At 41.5% G+C, this 16,520-nt stretch overlaps 1 protein-coding gene across 1 annotated transcript in view; it reads left to right on the top strand.

Moving 5' to 3' along the window:
* LOC127412663 (short transient receptor potential channel 7-like) overlaps window positions 1–16,520 on the top strand; it is a 64,960-nt gene that overhangs the window by 31,733 nt on the left and 16,707 nt on the right. Inside the window, exon 6 of the mRNA XM_051649210.1 lies at window positions 6,106–6,370. Within this exon, the coding sequence (XP_051505170.1) occupies window positions 6,106–6,370 (265 nt within the window). The remainder of the gene's footprint in view (window positions 1–6,105; window positions 6,371–16,520) is intronic.

Raw genomic sequence — 16,520 nt, 5'->3', positions numbered from 1 at the left:
GAGAGTGAAGTCAGGTGAGTGCAATAACGGCCCGCTGCAAAGTGCAGTCTTCACCCGCGTGAACGCCTGCTGACACGGTTCCTTTCACTGGACTGGATCTGGTGCCACCTTTTTAGTCAGATCAGTCAGTGGGCTGGTGACGGTTGAATAGTTAGGCACAAACCTGCAATAATAGCACACCAGCCCCAGGCACTGTCTCACCTTTTTGCCTTAGGTCTCGGGCTGCAATCGCTGTGCTCTTATCAATTTTGGGCTGCACCTGTCCATGTCCCAAGTAGAAGCCTAAATACCGTACTTCCACCCACCCAATTGCGCACTTCTTTGGGTTTGCCGCACCTAACTGATTGAGCATTTCATCAATCCGAGGCATCGGGTATGCATCAAACTTAGACACCGCATGGACTTTTCTATAATCCACACAGAACCACACCGAGCTGTCACTCTTAGGAACCAGAACCACCGGGCTGGCCCAGTCAAATCAATCAAATCAAATCAAATCACTTTATTGTCACACAGCCATATACACAAGTGCAATGGTGTGTGAAATTCTTGGGTGCAGTTCCGATCAACATAGCAGTCGTGACAGTGATGAGACATATACCAATTTACAATAACATCAAATAAACACAGCACAATTTAAACATCTGTTATACACATAATTACACTCAACAATATACAAATAATAACATACACTGTACAGTGTACAATACGCACTATATAGATACACATTATTCAATAAAAATTAAAAATAAAAATATATTAAAAAAAGTATATATATATAGAGAGAGAGAGAGAGAGAGAGAGAGAGAGAGAGAGAGAGAGAGAGAATGTACAGTATTGTACTGTATTGACATTCAGGCTGTCAGTTGATAGTCAGTTGTTAAGAGAGAACATAATATAATAATAATAATATAATTTATGACAGTGAGATATAAGAGTAAGGGTAATAAAGTGCAGTGCTGATGTATTTTGATCGTGGGAGATCAAGAGTTCAGAAGTCTGATTGCTTGGGGGAAGAAGCTATCATGAAGTCGGCTGGTGCGGGTCCTGATGCTGCGATACCGCCTGCCTGATGGTAGAAGTGAGAACAGCCCATGGCTCAGGTGGCTGGAGTCTCTGATGATCCTCCGAGCTTTTTTCACACACCGCCTTGTATATATTTCCTGGAGGGAGGGAAGCTCACCTCCGATGATGTGTCTGGCAGTTCGCACCAACATTTTGCAGTGCTTTGCGGTTGTGGGTGGTGCTATTGCCGTACCAGGCGGAGATACAGCCAGTCAGGATGCTCTCCACAGTGCAGGTGTAGAACCGTGTGAGGATGTGGCAGTTCATTCCAAACTTCCTCAGCCGTCTCAGGAAGAAGAGGCGCTGATGAGCCTTCTTCACAACGACTTCAGTGTGGACGGACCATGTGAGTTCCTCAGTGATGTGGACACCCAGGAACTTGAAGCTGCTGACTCTCTCCACTGGTGCTCCATTGATGGTGATGGGACTGTGTTTTCTGTCTTTTCTTCTGAAGTCCACCACACGCTCCTTTGTCTTACTGACGTTGAGGGAGAGGTTGTGCTCCTGACACCAGTGTGTCAGAGTGTGCACCTCCTCTCTGTAGGCTGTTTCATCATTGTCAGTGATCAGACCTACCACCGTCGTGTCATCAGCAAACTTAATGATGGCATTGGAGCTGGGTGTTGCCACACAGTCATGTGTGTACAAGGAATACAGTAGTGGGCTGAGAACACAGCCCTGCGGGGCTCCAGTGTTGAGGGTTAGTGATGAGGAGATGTTGCTGCCTATTCTAACCACCTGGCGTCTGCTTGACAGGAAGTCCAGGATCCAGCTGCACAGCGAGCTGTTTAAGCCCAGAGCCCGGAGTTTCTCATCTAGCTTGGAGGGCACTATGGTGTTGAATGCTGAGCTGTAGTCTACAAACAGCATTCTCACATAAGTGTTCTTTTTTTCCAGGTGGGAGAGAGCAGTGTGTATTGTAGATGCAATGGCATCATCAGTGGAGCGGTTGTTGCGGTAAGCAAACTGCAGTGGGTCAAGATTGAGTAGCAATACAGAGCAGATGTAATCTCTGATTAGTCTCTCAAAACATTTGCTGATAATGGGGGTCAGAGCAACAGGACGCCAGTCATTTAAACAAGTTATTTTTGATTGTTTTGGTACAGGCACAATGGTGGATGTTTTAAAGCATGTGGGGACTACAGACAAAGAGAGGGAAAGGTTGAAAATGTCCGTAAAAACACCAGCCAACTGGTTCGCGCACGCTCTGATGACGCAGCCCGGACTGCCGTCTGGGCCCGCGGCTTTGCGGATATTCACCCATCGGAAGGATCGGGTTACATCCGCTACAGAGACCGAGAGTGAACTAACCTCTGTAGCTTCAGCCGCGAGAGCTCTCTCCGTGAGGGCTGTGTTATTTCCCTCGAAACGAGCATAAATTGTATTTAGCTCATCCGGTAGAGAGGCAGCGGTGTTCATGGCGGAGTTTATATTCCCTTTAACGTCCGTGATGATGTTAATTCCCTGCCACATGCTTCTAGAGTTGGTGGTGTTAAACTGTCCTTCAATCTTGCTCCTGTACTGGTGTTTTGCTGTTTTGATAGTTTTTCGGAGGGCATAACTGGCTTGTTTATGCTCCTCCGCGTTCCCGGAATTAAAAGCGGAGGTCCGCACATTAAGTGCCGCGCGAACATCGCTATTGATCCATGGCTTCTGATTCGGATAGATTCGTACAGTTCTGGTCGGAATCACTTCCTCTACGCACGTTCTGATGAAACACATTAGGCTATCAGCATAGAGCTCGATGTCGTCATTAGAGGCGGACCGGAACATCTCCCAGTCCGTGTGATCAAAACAGTCTTGTAGCATAGAGTCTGATTGGTCCGACCAGCACTGGATCGTTCTGAGGGTGGGTGCTTCCTATTTCAGTTTCTGCCTGTAAGCGGGCAGAAGCAGAATGGAAGAGTGGTCCGATTTGCCAAATGGTGGGTGGGGGAGGGATTTGTAGCCATCCCGGAACGGAGAGTAGCAATGGTCCAAAACCCGGTCCCCTCATGTGTTGAAACTAATGTGCTGGTGATATTTTGGTGCGACTGATTTTAAACTGGCTTTATTAAAGTCCCCGGTCACAATGAACGCAGCCTCAGGGTGCGTGGTTTCCTGCTCACTTATACTCCCATACAGTTCCTTGAGTGCCCGGTCTGTGTCGGCTTGTGGGGGGATGTACACAGCAGTGATAATGACCGCTGTGAATTCCCTCGGTAGCCAGAATGGTCGACACAGAAGCATGGGATTCTTCTATTACCCCTATATCTAGTATGGCCTTTAATTCTTCCTGTACTTTTTTGTGTTTGGGTAATCAGTAGGGACGACTGCATATCACTACCCCTGGGGTAGTTTCGATATGGTGCTCTATAAGATTCATATGACCACGGAGAGGTGAGAACATGTCAGAGAATTCTCCTTGCAACCTGGCAACCTCTGTGACTTGGGATGGTGAGAGGTGGTCTCAACAAATGTGCCGCCTCTCTCCATGCTTTTAGGAGGTTGAGGTGGTAAATCTGACATGCTCCGCCTCTATCCGTTCATTTCACCTCATACTCGATTTTCCCAGACTCGCCATGTGACCTCAAATGGTCCTTGCCACTCGGAGAGTAATTTAGAGCTCGATGTGGGGAGCAATACAAGGATTTTATCTCCCGGTGTAAATTCCCGTAGTCGAGTACCCTTATTATATAGCCGGTTTTGACATTCTTGAGCCTGGAGCAAATTCTCCTGTGATAATTGCTTCAGTATGTGGAGTTTTGCTCTCAGGTCAAGAACGTATTGAATTTAGTTTTTGCTGTTTGAAGGTCCCTCCTCGCAAATTTTCCCATAGGACGTCCATACAACAATTCAAATGGGGAGAACCCCGTGGATCTCCTGCAGGGAATCCTCTAAGGGCTGGGGAAGCCGAGGCTTCCACCTCCCTTACGTCCTCCTGACGTGGAGCTGTTGTAGACGGCCCTGGCACCACCTCCCCAGCAAGCGAATCACACACCACACACCGATACGTTTTGTTGCAGTACCCATCCACAAATATTCCATTTAATAAAGTAGTAAATGCCAGCCAATTCATACCAAAGATTAGGGGATGGGAGAGGCGGGGACTAACCGCAGCCTCGACACTATGATTTTGTCCCCGAAACTGAAAAGTGACCATCACTAAAGGGTAATTTTGTATATCCCTGTGCACACACCTTACCTTCACCTGCCGGTTTGAATCCAAAGCCTCGGACTGAACCAAGCTTTGGTGAATGGAGGTTTGATTACAACCTGAATCCACCAAGGCTTGGTATGTAGCCCCCTTTAATACTCACAGGTATCCGGTATGCTCCTGCTCAAGCAGGGGTGGCCTGTGACACGTCGGGGATCCGGACCAGTGTCTTCACCTCCATTGTGGGGCACCGGACCTGGAAGTGCCCAGGTTTCCCAAAGCTCCAGCAGATCAGCCCAGATTTCACGCCTAAATCTGCGGCAGCGGATTCACCAGCCTGTGGGGAGAGCAGAGAGGGTTAGGGCAACCCGGCAGGTTGAACGGTGCATGGGACTGGGGAACGGGTTTTGATACATGATTCCCCGTTTCCGGGGAACTGGAACAGGATGGGAGGAAGGAGAGGGGGATGAATGGGAGAGAGAGAGAGAGAGAGAGAGAAAGAGAAGAGGAAGAGGGCTCGCCAGCCCCCGAATACGCCGCCTTATGGTCCTAAGCGACACTGGGCGGTGGCACTGGACCCACTCTGCCATTCCTTTCAGTAGCCGGAGATGAACTGCTCCAGTACCACCAGATCAAGCATTCCCTCGGCGTCACGTTATTTAGCCAGCAGCCACCTTCGGCAGGTGTCACGGAGCTGTTGGGTGAATGCGAACGGGTGGGCTGCGGCCAACCCATTGCAGGATGGCCTTCTTCAAGTCCTCGTACACCAGGAGGTTGGCCACAGGAAGTTGTTGGGCCACAAGTTGGGCTTCCCCAGACAACAGTGGCAGTAAGCGGGCCGCCTACTGGGACCTCGGCCACTTCTATGCGTCAGCCGTCTGCTCCAAGAGCTCGACAAAAGCCTCCAGGTCAACTTGAGGTCGCATCTTGTAAAGCGTGACGTGCGGCACAGCCAAAGTTGGGTGCAGGGTCGTGGCTGAAGACCCCTCCTGGTGTACCGAGCTCCGTAGTACCTGCTGGTCCTCCGCTTGAGCCTGAAAGATTGCCTGGAACTGCTGGTCCTGTTCCAGATGCAGCTCAAGCAGAGACTGATGTTGCACTTGGAGGATGCTGGCAAGGGTCTTGAATACTTCAATTTTGCGAGAACTCCATGACGGCGTTTTCTTCCTCCTAATCCCGGGTTTCGGCACCACTGTGACAAGTCTCTAGTTCTCTTCGGGAAGGAGGAAGCGGGAGCCGGTTAAGCAATCCAATGTAAAGCTTTATTCACACACTTTTCGGTGACACACATAGACTAATGCTTTTCAGCAGGACAAATGCACACACACGTGATCACAGCTTTGTGTATCTCTCTCTCTCCCCTCCGGTGGTATGGATTGCCCTTTAATCCCTGTCCAGCTCTCACTGCAACACAAAACAGCTGTTAGAGATAATTTACCACAGGTATCAATCCTTACCGCTCTTCCTCTCTCAGCCTCGCTCTCCACATATGTTGCTCAGCCACGGCCACAGCCACATCACCACACCATGTTTTTTTTTGTTTTTTTTTGGTGGAGATATCATACCCTGATATTGATGTCTTTTGGAACACTACCATGATGTTTTTGACTTTTTTTTGTGTGTGTGTAAATGGTACCATAGTATTATTATGGTTTCTTGAAGGTGATACCAGGATAATACCATGTTTTTTTGACACAGAACCATGCTATTATCATGGTTTTTGGACACTGCTATTATGTTAATACCTTGGTATTGTCTGTAGTACTTTGAGTACCGTTTAAATATGATATATGAATATGGTTATCATTTAATTACAGAGTATTTATCAAATAACCCTTGTATTACCACCACTGTCCCATAATACTGCTACAGTGTTTTTTAAAAATGTTCTCTGTCTGTCTCAGCGAGGAACAGGTGGAGACCATCAGATCCACAGATCATCTCAGAGGGTCTCTACGCCATCGCGGTGGTCCTAAGCTTCTCCCGTATCGCTTACATCCTCCCTGCCAATGAGAGCTTCGGTCCGCTACAGATCTCACTCGGCCGCACGGTGAAGGACATCTTCAAATTCATGGTCATCTTCATTATGGTCTTCGTCGCCTTTATGATCGGCATGTTCAACCTTTACTCATATTACCTGGGGGCCAAATATAACCCAGCATTCACCACGTGAGTGACACATATTTGTTTTTACATTATGATAGGGATCTTGAATTGACTTCTATTGATCTTAAAGGTGACTTGTATAATTTTGGGGCTTTCTCCTATTCCAATGTGCAGAGTTACATGTAAGTTATCCATTGGTATGTTGAGTGTAAACACTGGCACTTTAAAAACATTGCTCTGTCAAAATCGAAACGAATCGAACTGAAATTGGAATCAGATTAAAGTGAGAGCTTGTGAATTGGAATTCTCTGAACTGCTGATTTAGACTGTTGACAGGTAAAAGACACGAGATCCTGCATGTATTTGCAAAATTGCACCTAAAATCTCTCCACTTTGCTTTCCTTTCTTATTCAAACTCTCTTTTTCTCTCTCTGCTGTCATCTTGTATTAACGTGACTGCTGTTTTGAAGTGGTAAGCTCTGATTGGTATTCTCCGCACACATTTGTCAAGCTCATGAGAGAATGGCACGGCTGTTATCTCTCCCATATCGCTCTGCAAATTATTTTTGTTTTAAGTTCTGGACAGCTTGTTTTAAAGTGGATCTCAGTGGTCCGTCTTCATTTAAGAGCAAACAGAAAGAGCCTCATGGGGCTTTTCTCTACCGCTGGCTAGTGTGATTGTCTTTCATTTAAAAAATCAAAACGCTCCATAAACTGTTCAAAACTGCTCCCCATTACAGAAGGAAGCCTGGAGATCTTGAAACCAAGTTCCTAAATCAACACACTTAGATGTCTCGGATGTTTAGACATAAAAACAGACTCAAATGGGACGCTTGTTGATATACAGTAAGAGTGCAGAGCTATAAAATAGCGAATTTGATGATAAACATGAAACAGCATTCACAGCCGTAATATGACAAGTATTTCTGAGTGAAGCGAGATATTTGATGTGAAAAAATCAACCTGATCTCATAGAATCACATTACAAAATGATTTTTCCATTGCTCGTTGTACATATCGCGGTAGTTTCCTGCTGAAATGAACACTAGAGGCGCTACAACAACAGTGACTTTTATTTACTTTCACACAAATCACAAGTAAAAAGGCAGATTATCAGTTCATAAACACTTACGACTTGTTTTAACATTTGCATTACATAAACAACTACATTTACAAGCTTTTTCATATGCAATCAAATTGCGTGGTAGCACAACTTACAGAGTGTTACACTTGCGATAAAAGGACCAGGGTACGAGTCCTGCATTTTTTCATCTCACATTTGCTTTTTATGACATTTTCGGTTCATTTAGGTTTGAGGTTTAGGATAGGGAGGTCGGTTTTGTTGATTTAACCCTTCAAGCTCAGATGCATACCCAAAATTAAAGGCTTAAAACTCAACAAAACAACAACAATATTTTTTTGCATATTTGACATTATACATCTCTGGGTATAAATAAGGTGGCTCTGAAAAAACTATTTTTGTTTTGTTCCCAATCATGTCAACTGTGTCTGAGAACAATTGTGTTGATACGACAAAACCATCAAAAGTTATAGCATTACAAAAATAATTTATCCTAGTTTCCAAAACATCTCCATCTTTCCAAAAGCCTCTCCAAACAAATAAAACATAATAATTGTACATAAGAACTAATTACACATGCAAACACAACAAAGACTAAAGGTTTGCATAGCAAGACATGATTTTAGTAATGAGATTTCACAGAATGAGTTTCATTCTGTGTCATTTGAGTCATCATTAAGTCCGTGGTTCTAAATGGAGAGTCAGGGCGGGAGGGACTGACAGTGTCCCACTGACATATCTCAGCCTGTCAGAGGGACGCGTTTGAGGAGGCGTTGATTTTAATCATTCGATGCGTGTCAAGTGTCCTGCAGAGATAGAGATTGTTTTTAGGACACAATGAGCTGCAATCCAGATTTAATCAACAAAGTGTCCCAGAGACAGCTGATGGCGTGGTTTAATCAGAAACAGCGAAGGTTAAATGTGTTTAAGCTGTAATTTTATGTGAATACGGAGGGTTAGCCACACACCTGTCAGGCTGAACATAACATGCCAGCTTGTGACACTAGATGCAGGACAGAAAACTTGATTTTTGTGTTGTTTTGGAACATTTAACATGTGATGGCATGGCATGGAAATGCAATTTTCATGTGAAGGTATGTGATTAAACAAAAACACATGCATTTAATGCATGTTTATTTTATAACATTTGATTAAAGTGACAGTTCATCCAAACATTAGTATTCTCTCATCATTTACTCACCCTCATGCCATCCTAGATGTGTATGAATTTTCTTGCTTCTGCAGAACACAAACGAAGATTTTTTTGAAAAATATTTCATTTCTGTAGGTCCATACATTGCAAGTCAACAGGGTCCAAAACTTTGAAGCCCTAAAAGTGCTTTTAAAGGCAGCATAAATGTAATCCATATGACTCCAGTGGTTAAATCTATATCTTCAGAAGTGATATGATAGGTGTAGGTGAGAAACAGATCAATATTTAATTCATCTTTTACTATAAATCTCCACTTTCACTTTCACATTCTTCTTCTTTTGTTTTTGGTGATTCACATTCTTCATGCATATCGCCACCTACTGGGCAGGGAGGAGAATTTATAGTAAAAAAGGACCTAAATGTTGATCTGTTTCTCACGCAAACCTATCATATTGTCTCTGAAGGCATGAATTTAACCAGCGGAGTCTTATGGATTACTTTTATGCTGCCTTTATTTGCTTTTTGGAGCTTCAAAGTTCTGGCCACCATTCACTTGCATTGTATGGACCTACAAAGCTGAGATATTCTTCTAAAAATCTTCATTCATGTTCTGCTGAATTAAGAAAGTCATACACATCTGGGATGGCATGAGGGTGAGAAAATGATGAGAGAATATTCATTTTTGGGTGAACTATCCCTTTAACATGTTTACATGTGGAGTTCATGTGTTTGTTCTGTAATTTGTCCATTATATTTCCTCTAATTTCTGACTGCATGTAAATATGTTAGTCTACACGAAACGACAATCGCAACCCAATTTTCTTCCACAAAGTTGCATAATTTAGAGTGAAACGTGACATTAAATGAGAAAAAAAATAAATAAATTGGGCGGGACCTTTTTTCCATCAGGAATTTAGTGTTCCTATAAGGCAAGTTTATACATTTTAATGAAAGATTACACAAACATGTTTTTTTTTTCTTTGTAATATTGTTCACAGATGAATTATGCACATTAAGACTAGGACTAGCCTTAAGAAAATTACTAAGACAAATTTTTACTTTATGTTGAATTGTAATTACACTCTTATCCAAAATTTAAACATTATAACTGCCCTCTAGTGGCAGAGGTACAAATAAAATGTCGTTTTATAAAATGTATATTCTATGAAATGTAATTATACGCAATAATATGAGCACAAGTGTATTAAAGTTAATTACGTGGGGTTTTTACTGCTGTCACTAGAGGGCAGTGTGGTGTCTATGGTAGCCCTGAACAACATCCTGTATTTCCCAGTAGGTTTGATAAAAGTTAGCATGGACACTGTGGAAGTCATTAGTTATGAGACAGTCAAACACCTCTGCACCTCAAACAAACTTAACTGACCTCAGACATGGTAGATGAAGATTAAATGTGGAGGTGTAAGAGTCTATAAATATAACACTACAAAATAGCACAGGAAGGGAAAAAGAAGTCATTAAGTGGCTGTGGTAAAACTGTGTTTGCTAATGCTAGTCTGTACTTGTCCCTTTCCCATGGCTACTGCTGGACTGACTTTATGAAATGCTTAAAAAAATAAAATAAAAAAAAAACACTCCAGCAATCCAGCAGTCCTCTTGTAAAGAAATTTGTTTTCTATAACCTTTAATCAAAATATGCTTCTGAAATAAATGTTTTTGTTTTTTTACATTTTTGTTTGCTGGTTGTTTGGTTGTTTTTAAAATAAACAAAATAAAATAAACATGTTTAATGACGGAATTCCTGATGAATAACTACACTACCCATGATCCCGATGGGAAAGATCCACCAATCAGAGAATTGCGGCAAACAAAGTGCATCAAAAGAGCACTGCAGCTCCGCCCACTCCCATGATGCACTGTGAATGATGCAATCCAGTCGCACTCCCTACGCTCTCAAACTACTTATTTGTATATACAGTATCTGAATATTTTGCTATAAAACTATATTACATTGTTTCTATACTTATAATCAACAACTTTAAATAAATAGTTTGAGATTTTCCCACCGTTCATAATTCCATTTCGTAATTTGCAACGCATCATGGGATTGTGTTCATTCCCTCATGAAAGACGTTAAGTACGCAGGCTTACAACTCTTATGAAGGATTTTATGTAATCTCTATAGAAAAATGAGGCGAGCACTGAAAAATAAGTGGATGGGCACTGTTGCACTCTCTTTTGGTTTCTATGTTAATCTATGGGATCTTTTCGGCCAATATATTCAACATAAATCCGTATTAAGGTGAAAGTCTGATCACTTTAAAGTAGGGCTGTCGATTTAATGCATTAATTTAGTTAATCATGCCCCCTGATGTGTATGTAAATTCCGTAATAAAAGTACGGATTTTTCTACCATACGAGCCGCAAATTGGCAGCGATATCTTCCAATGTTCATTACCTACGTTAAGCAGTTGTAGAGGCGATGTCAGCAAGCACAATCACTGACTTTTTCCAAGCTTGAAGTACGTCTGTTTTACGAGCCTCACAAGCAGCGTAGCCAAAGAATGAGATTCTCTCGCTCTGAGGAAGCAGAAGCACAACAGGTGGGCGAAACACAACAGAGTACAGGAATCTTGAGACGTGATTTTAAGTTTCCACTACTTTGAACTTGACAGAGCGTCCTAAAAATGTGGGGTTTATGACGCTGTGAGATGCTCTAAACGTGTCCGTCTGAGGCATGCACATGTAAAAAGAGCACAATTAAAAATAGCGCAGACAGAACGCAAGAAAGCTTTGGAACTGGACACATTGATGAACTTCAGCTTGCTGTCAACTGTAGGCTTGTTCAATGAAATGAGAATAAAACAAACAATATATTGAGTTCTTAAGCCCCTTTTTGTATTGTCTAATTAATGCTTTATTCATCTGCCACAATAATGCTATTTATTTCAAACTGAATTTCAATCCGTATTATATATGTATATATACATATTATATTTATAAATATTTGAACTATTATGCATTATTTATATGAATTATCTTTATTTGGAGGCCTTTGTCGGCAAATAACGGTGTATGCGATTAATTGCAATTAATTGCGATTAATCAATCGGCATATCATTCGATTAACATTTTTATTAGATTGACAACCCTGTTTTAAAGTAATAGCATACCTCTCTGCAACAAGCCGCACAAGTTGAGTTATTCTTGTCTGTAGCATTAATACACCAAATTTGAGTACTTAGGGTTAGAGATTTGTCCAAATCCCTTATCATACAAAAGAGCAAAATATTATTGCATACTTTTCCAGTACTGTCAAATTCTGAGGGATAAAATAAAGTCCCGTCCTACATTATTTCACGAAGGTCAAGCTTCACTCGAAAATATAAGGTCATAAGGGAAGATAATTTCATTGCGAATGCCATTTCAAATACGACATTTTTGTTCGATATCGATATTTATCATGATATACATTATGTACCATTATTGTGGAAGGAAATGCATTCCACATGTTTGTGAGACCTCAAGAATGAATGTAAACATAACTTAAACTTTCTTACCTGTTTCTAAAAATTAGTGGGCATGACAGCACTATGGATCACAAAGAAACATTTAACTAAATACTACATAAATAACCAGCAGTGGTGTTAATGACGGATTTGCTGTTGTGTTCAGTCAATTAGCTGTATTGCATTGGCAGTGCTGTCTTGTTCGGAAAACAACAATGTCATATTAACCATATAGCTAGCTAGCCTCATTACTTGTTTACATGACAGTAGGACTACGTAGCCGCTAGCCTGCTAATACTTCCTAACTAGCTGATTTCATGAGTGTGATTCAGTTAGTGTATAACTTTGTCGAACTGCTTGCGTTTTTAGCGACACACACCTGATCCGATCGTCTATATGTAGAACCTAGACTAAATATTGAAAATTACACAACAGTTCATCATCGATATTTAGGATTTTTGTTTTATCGTCCAGACCCTACTGTTCACACATTTCAGGGTGAGTTTTCTTCTGAAGTAACCCATGATTATATTCTAAAGTACACAACAGTGAGGAGCAATACTACAATTCTTGAGTGTGTTTGATGCTGCTGTAGCAACTGTGAATCATGGGAATTGAGCGGCAGACAGTTTGCTCTGAGTTTCAGCAATGTGGAAACACTCATGGGTTTCTTAACAAGCTTTAAAGGTTAGCACACAAGTTTGGCTCGGTGAGTGCCTGCATCTGTGTCTCGAATGTGTGTGTTTGTGTGTGCAGGTGGAAATGATAATGATCTCTCTTGGGACGGAGTGTGTGTGTGTGCACATGCGTGTGTAGAAGTGTGGACTGTATTGAAGTAGTGCTGGCGAAAGCTAACATTTGAAAGACAGTGGCAGAGCACAAATTTATGTCCCCTCCCACACACACAGGTGTGTGCATACAATTAAAAAATATATATTTTTTTTTTTTCAAACAGAAAATGTCTTTTAAAAGTCAATTTTTGGACCATTAAGGTTTTTTTCCATTGTGATGTTATTTTAATGATAATTGACCCTTCACTAAGCCCCACCCTGAAAATGTTACTGACCAATCCCAACTGACCAACTGTAGCTGTCTGCCATTTCTCTGACAAGTGTTTGCTTTTTTCTAATGAGAGTTTAAGGGAGTCGTGTGTTTGGGTAGCGCATATTTTTATGGAATTATTCAAAAATATGGAGAAAACATTGTTGCCGGGTCACTTAAAATTGTGACACAAGGCACCCAGAGAGGATACACATGGTATTTTTTTCTCATTTTTTAATCTTTTAATAAATCTTGAGAGCAGCATACCGTGGATTAAACTGTGTGCCAGCTCTCATTCCCAAATGAACATGCACAGTGGCAAGAAAAGTATGTGAACCCTTTGGAATTAGCTGGTTTTCTGCATAAATTGGTCATAGAATGTGATCTCATCTTCATTAAAGTCACAAGTATAGACAAACACAATGTGCTTAAGCTAACAACACACAAACAATTATAATATTTCATGTCTTTATTGAACTCATCCCATTAAACATTCACAGTGCTGTGGAAAAAGTAAGTGAACCCTTGGATTTAATAACTGGTTGATCCTCAACCAAGCGTTTCCAGTAGATGCAAATAATGGATTAGAGCTGCACAATGTTCAGAAGGAATTTTGGACCATTCTTCCTCACAGAACTGCTTCAGCTCAGCCATATTCTTAGGATGTCTGGTGTGAACGGCTCTCTTGAGGTCATTCCACAGTATCTCTATTGGGTTAAGGTCTTGGCTCTGACTGGGACACTTCAAAAGGTGGATTTTCTTTTTGAAGCCATTCTGTAGTGGATTTACTTTGATGTTTAGGGTTATTTTCCTGCTGCATCTTCCAAATTCTACTAAGCTTGAGCTGGCGCTCAGTCACCCTGATATTATTCTGTAGGATAGCTTGATAAACTTGGGAATTCATTTTTTCCTCGATGATGGCAAGTGGTCCAGGTCCCAAAGCAGCCTCTAATCATGGTGCTCCCTCCAATGATTTTTTTCATTTTGGTATGCAGTGCCTTTTTCATGCCATACATAGTGCTTCTTCCCAAACAATTAAACCTTAGTTTCATCAGTCCACAAAACATTTTCCCAGTGTTGTGGAGTGTCAAGGTGGTCTTTGACAAACTTCAGGCATGCAGCAATGTTTTTGTTGGAAAGCAGAGGTTTCATTCGTGATGTCCTGCCATAGACACATGCCTGTTTAATGTTTTCCGTATAGTAGACTCATGAACAGAGATGTTAACCAGTTCCAATGATTCCTTCAAGTCTTAAGCTGTCACTCTAGGGATCTTTTTTACCTCATTGAGCATTCTGCGGTGTGTCCTTTGAGTCTTCTTGGCTGGACGGCCACTTCTAGGGAGAGTAGCCACAGTACTAAATCATCTCCATTTATAGACAGTTTGTCTAACTGTGGACAGATGAATATCTAAGCTCTTCAAGATAACTTTCAAACCCTTTCCAGCTTTATGCAAAGCAACAATTCTTGATTGTATGTCTTCTGAATATATCTTTTGCGAGGCATGGTCCATGTCAGCAGATGCTTCTTGTGAATAGCAAACTCAAAATGTTTGAGTGCTTTTTATAAGTCAAAGTAGCTCTAACCCACACCTCCAATCTCGTTTCATTAATTGGATGCCAGGTTTGCAAACTCCTGACTCTAATTAGCTTTTGTTGACGTCATTAGCCATTTTCCAACCTAAACTGTGAATGTTTGAATGATGTATTCAATATGTACAAGAACAATACGATAATTTGTGTGTTCTTAGTTAAAACAGATTGTGTTTGTTCATTATTGCAGCTTAGATGAAGATCAAACCAGATTTTAAGACACATTTATACATAAATGCAGGTAATTCTAATGGGTTCACATACTTTTTTGCCACTGTATAACATAAGCACGGATATCTACATTTGCCTCAAAATTAATTAAAGTTAATAACAATGTTAATTAATTTATGTATTGATTCAGGTCATAGTAAAGGCAATAATTTCACAGTCTCCACAGTTTGGTGTAATTTCTTTAAAAAAAATGTAAGACAGATAAAGTGCTTTGCAATTTTACACTTTATTCCAGCCCATGCTAGAATAATATCCATTTAGTTTATGGGAATATTTTGCCATTCATTCCATTGGGAAGTTCTGCAAAATGGCAAACAAGGAGGGCGGAGCTTATCGAAGGGTAAATTAGGCACATTTCTCAACTTGTTTACTGTTATTTGTTCCTGTTTTCCCGGAAGAGAAACTTAGTCAACTTATAGGAGTACACTAGCTTATTGATGACCTCAATTGTAACAGAAATGGACTAAATGCCACAATATATATATATATATATATTCATTGGGGTCTTTAATGGTACTTAAATTAGCAAAATGAAGCAAAATCTAATTTCTTACTTCTTTCATTTGATTTTGGGGTGAAATATGCCCTGGATATGTTTTGACAAGGTTAGTTACTGTTAAAGTAAGGTGGAGGAAATAATTGTATGTATAGCACATAGAGAGAGATAGGTGATGATCGAGCAGGTCTTTGTGAATCCGCACTGTGGAGTTTTCACTTTTGAACTCAATAGATAAAGAACGCTGGACACAGAGAGATGGGAATGGACAGAATGAGTGAAAATGTCCCCAAACTAAAAGAGAAAAGCAAATCCCTCCTGCTGACAGAAGCTAAGCTGCATCGATCACAAAACTCACTCGCTGTGTGTAAGGAGAGCTCTTTTGAGCAGAGAATTCCTCTCAGGCAGTCTTTTTAAGTTTGTGTATATATGTGTGTGTGTGTATCTATCAGGCAGTGGCAAATTTAGGCATGGGTGACATGGGCAGCCGCCATGAGCTGCATCTTGCGGGGGGCGGGGGGGTTACTTAAAATGCTTATTAGAGCATTGCTTTGTTAGTTTAGCAGCTTCTGTGCTAAACAATAGTTCAATCTAATTAAAAATTGACTATTTTAGTACATGCTATAGGCAGGGTTGGGAGGGTTACTTTTAAAATTGTAATCTGTAGGGGGCCTGGGTGGCTCAGTGGTAAAATATGCTGGCTACCACCCCTGGAGTTCGCTAGTTCGAATCCCAGGGCGTGCTGAGTGACTCCAGCCAGGTGTCCTAAGCAACCAAATTGGCCCAGTTGCTAGGGAGGGTAGAGTCACATGGGGTAAACTCCTCGTGGTCGCTATAATGTGGTTCGTTCTCGGTGGGGTGCATGGTGAGTTGAGCATGTTTGCCGCGGTGGATGACGTGAAGCCTCCACACACACTATGTCTCCGTGGCAACACACTCAATAAGCCACGTGATAAGATGCGTGGGTTGACGGTCTCAGACGCGGAGGCAACTAGGATTCGTCCTCCGCCACCTGGACTGAGGCAAATCACTACGTGACCACGAGGACTTATAAGCACATTGGGAATTGGGCAAAAAGAAAAACAAATTGTAATCTGTTACAAATACTGATTGCGTAGTAAAAATGTAATCAGTAACTTAATCCAGTTACCTCA

This window comes from Myxocyprinus asiaticus, chromosome 22 (assembly GCF_019703515.2).
Source record: "Myxocyprinus asiaticus isolate MX2 ecotype Aquarium Trade chromosome 22, UBuf_Myxa_2, whole genome shotgun sequence".
Lineage (NCBI taxonomy): Eukaryota > Metazoa > Chordata > Actinopteri > Cypriniformes > Catostomidae > Myxocyprinus > Myxocyprinus asiaticus.
The sequence above is the reverse complement of the archived record's forward strand: the minus strand, read 5'-3'. Positions and strand labels throughout refer to the sequence as shown.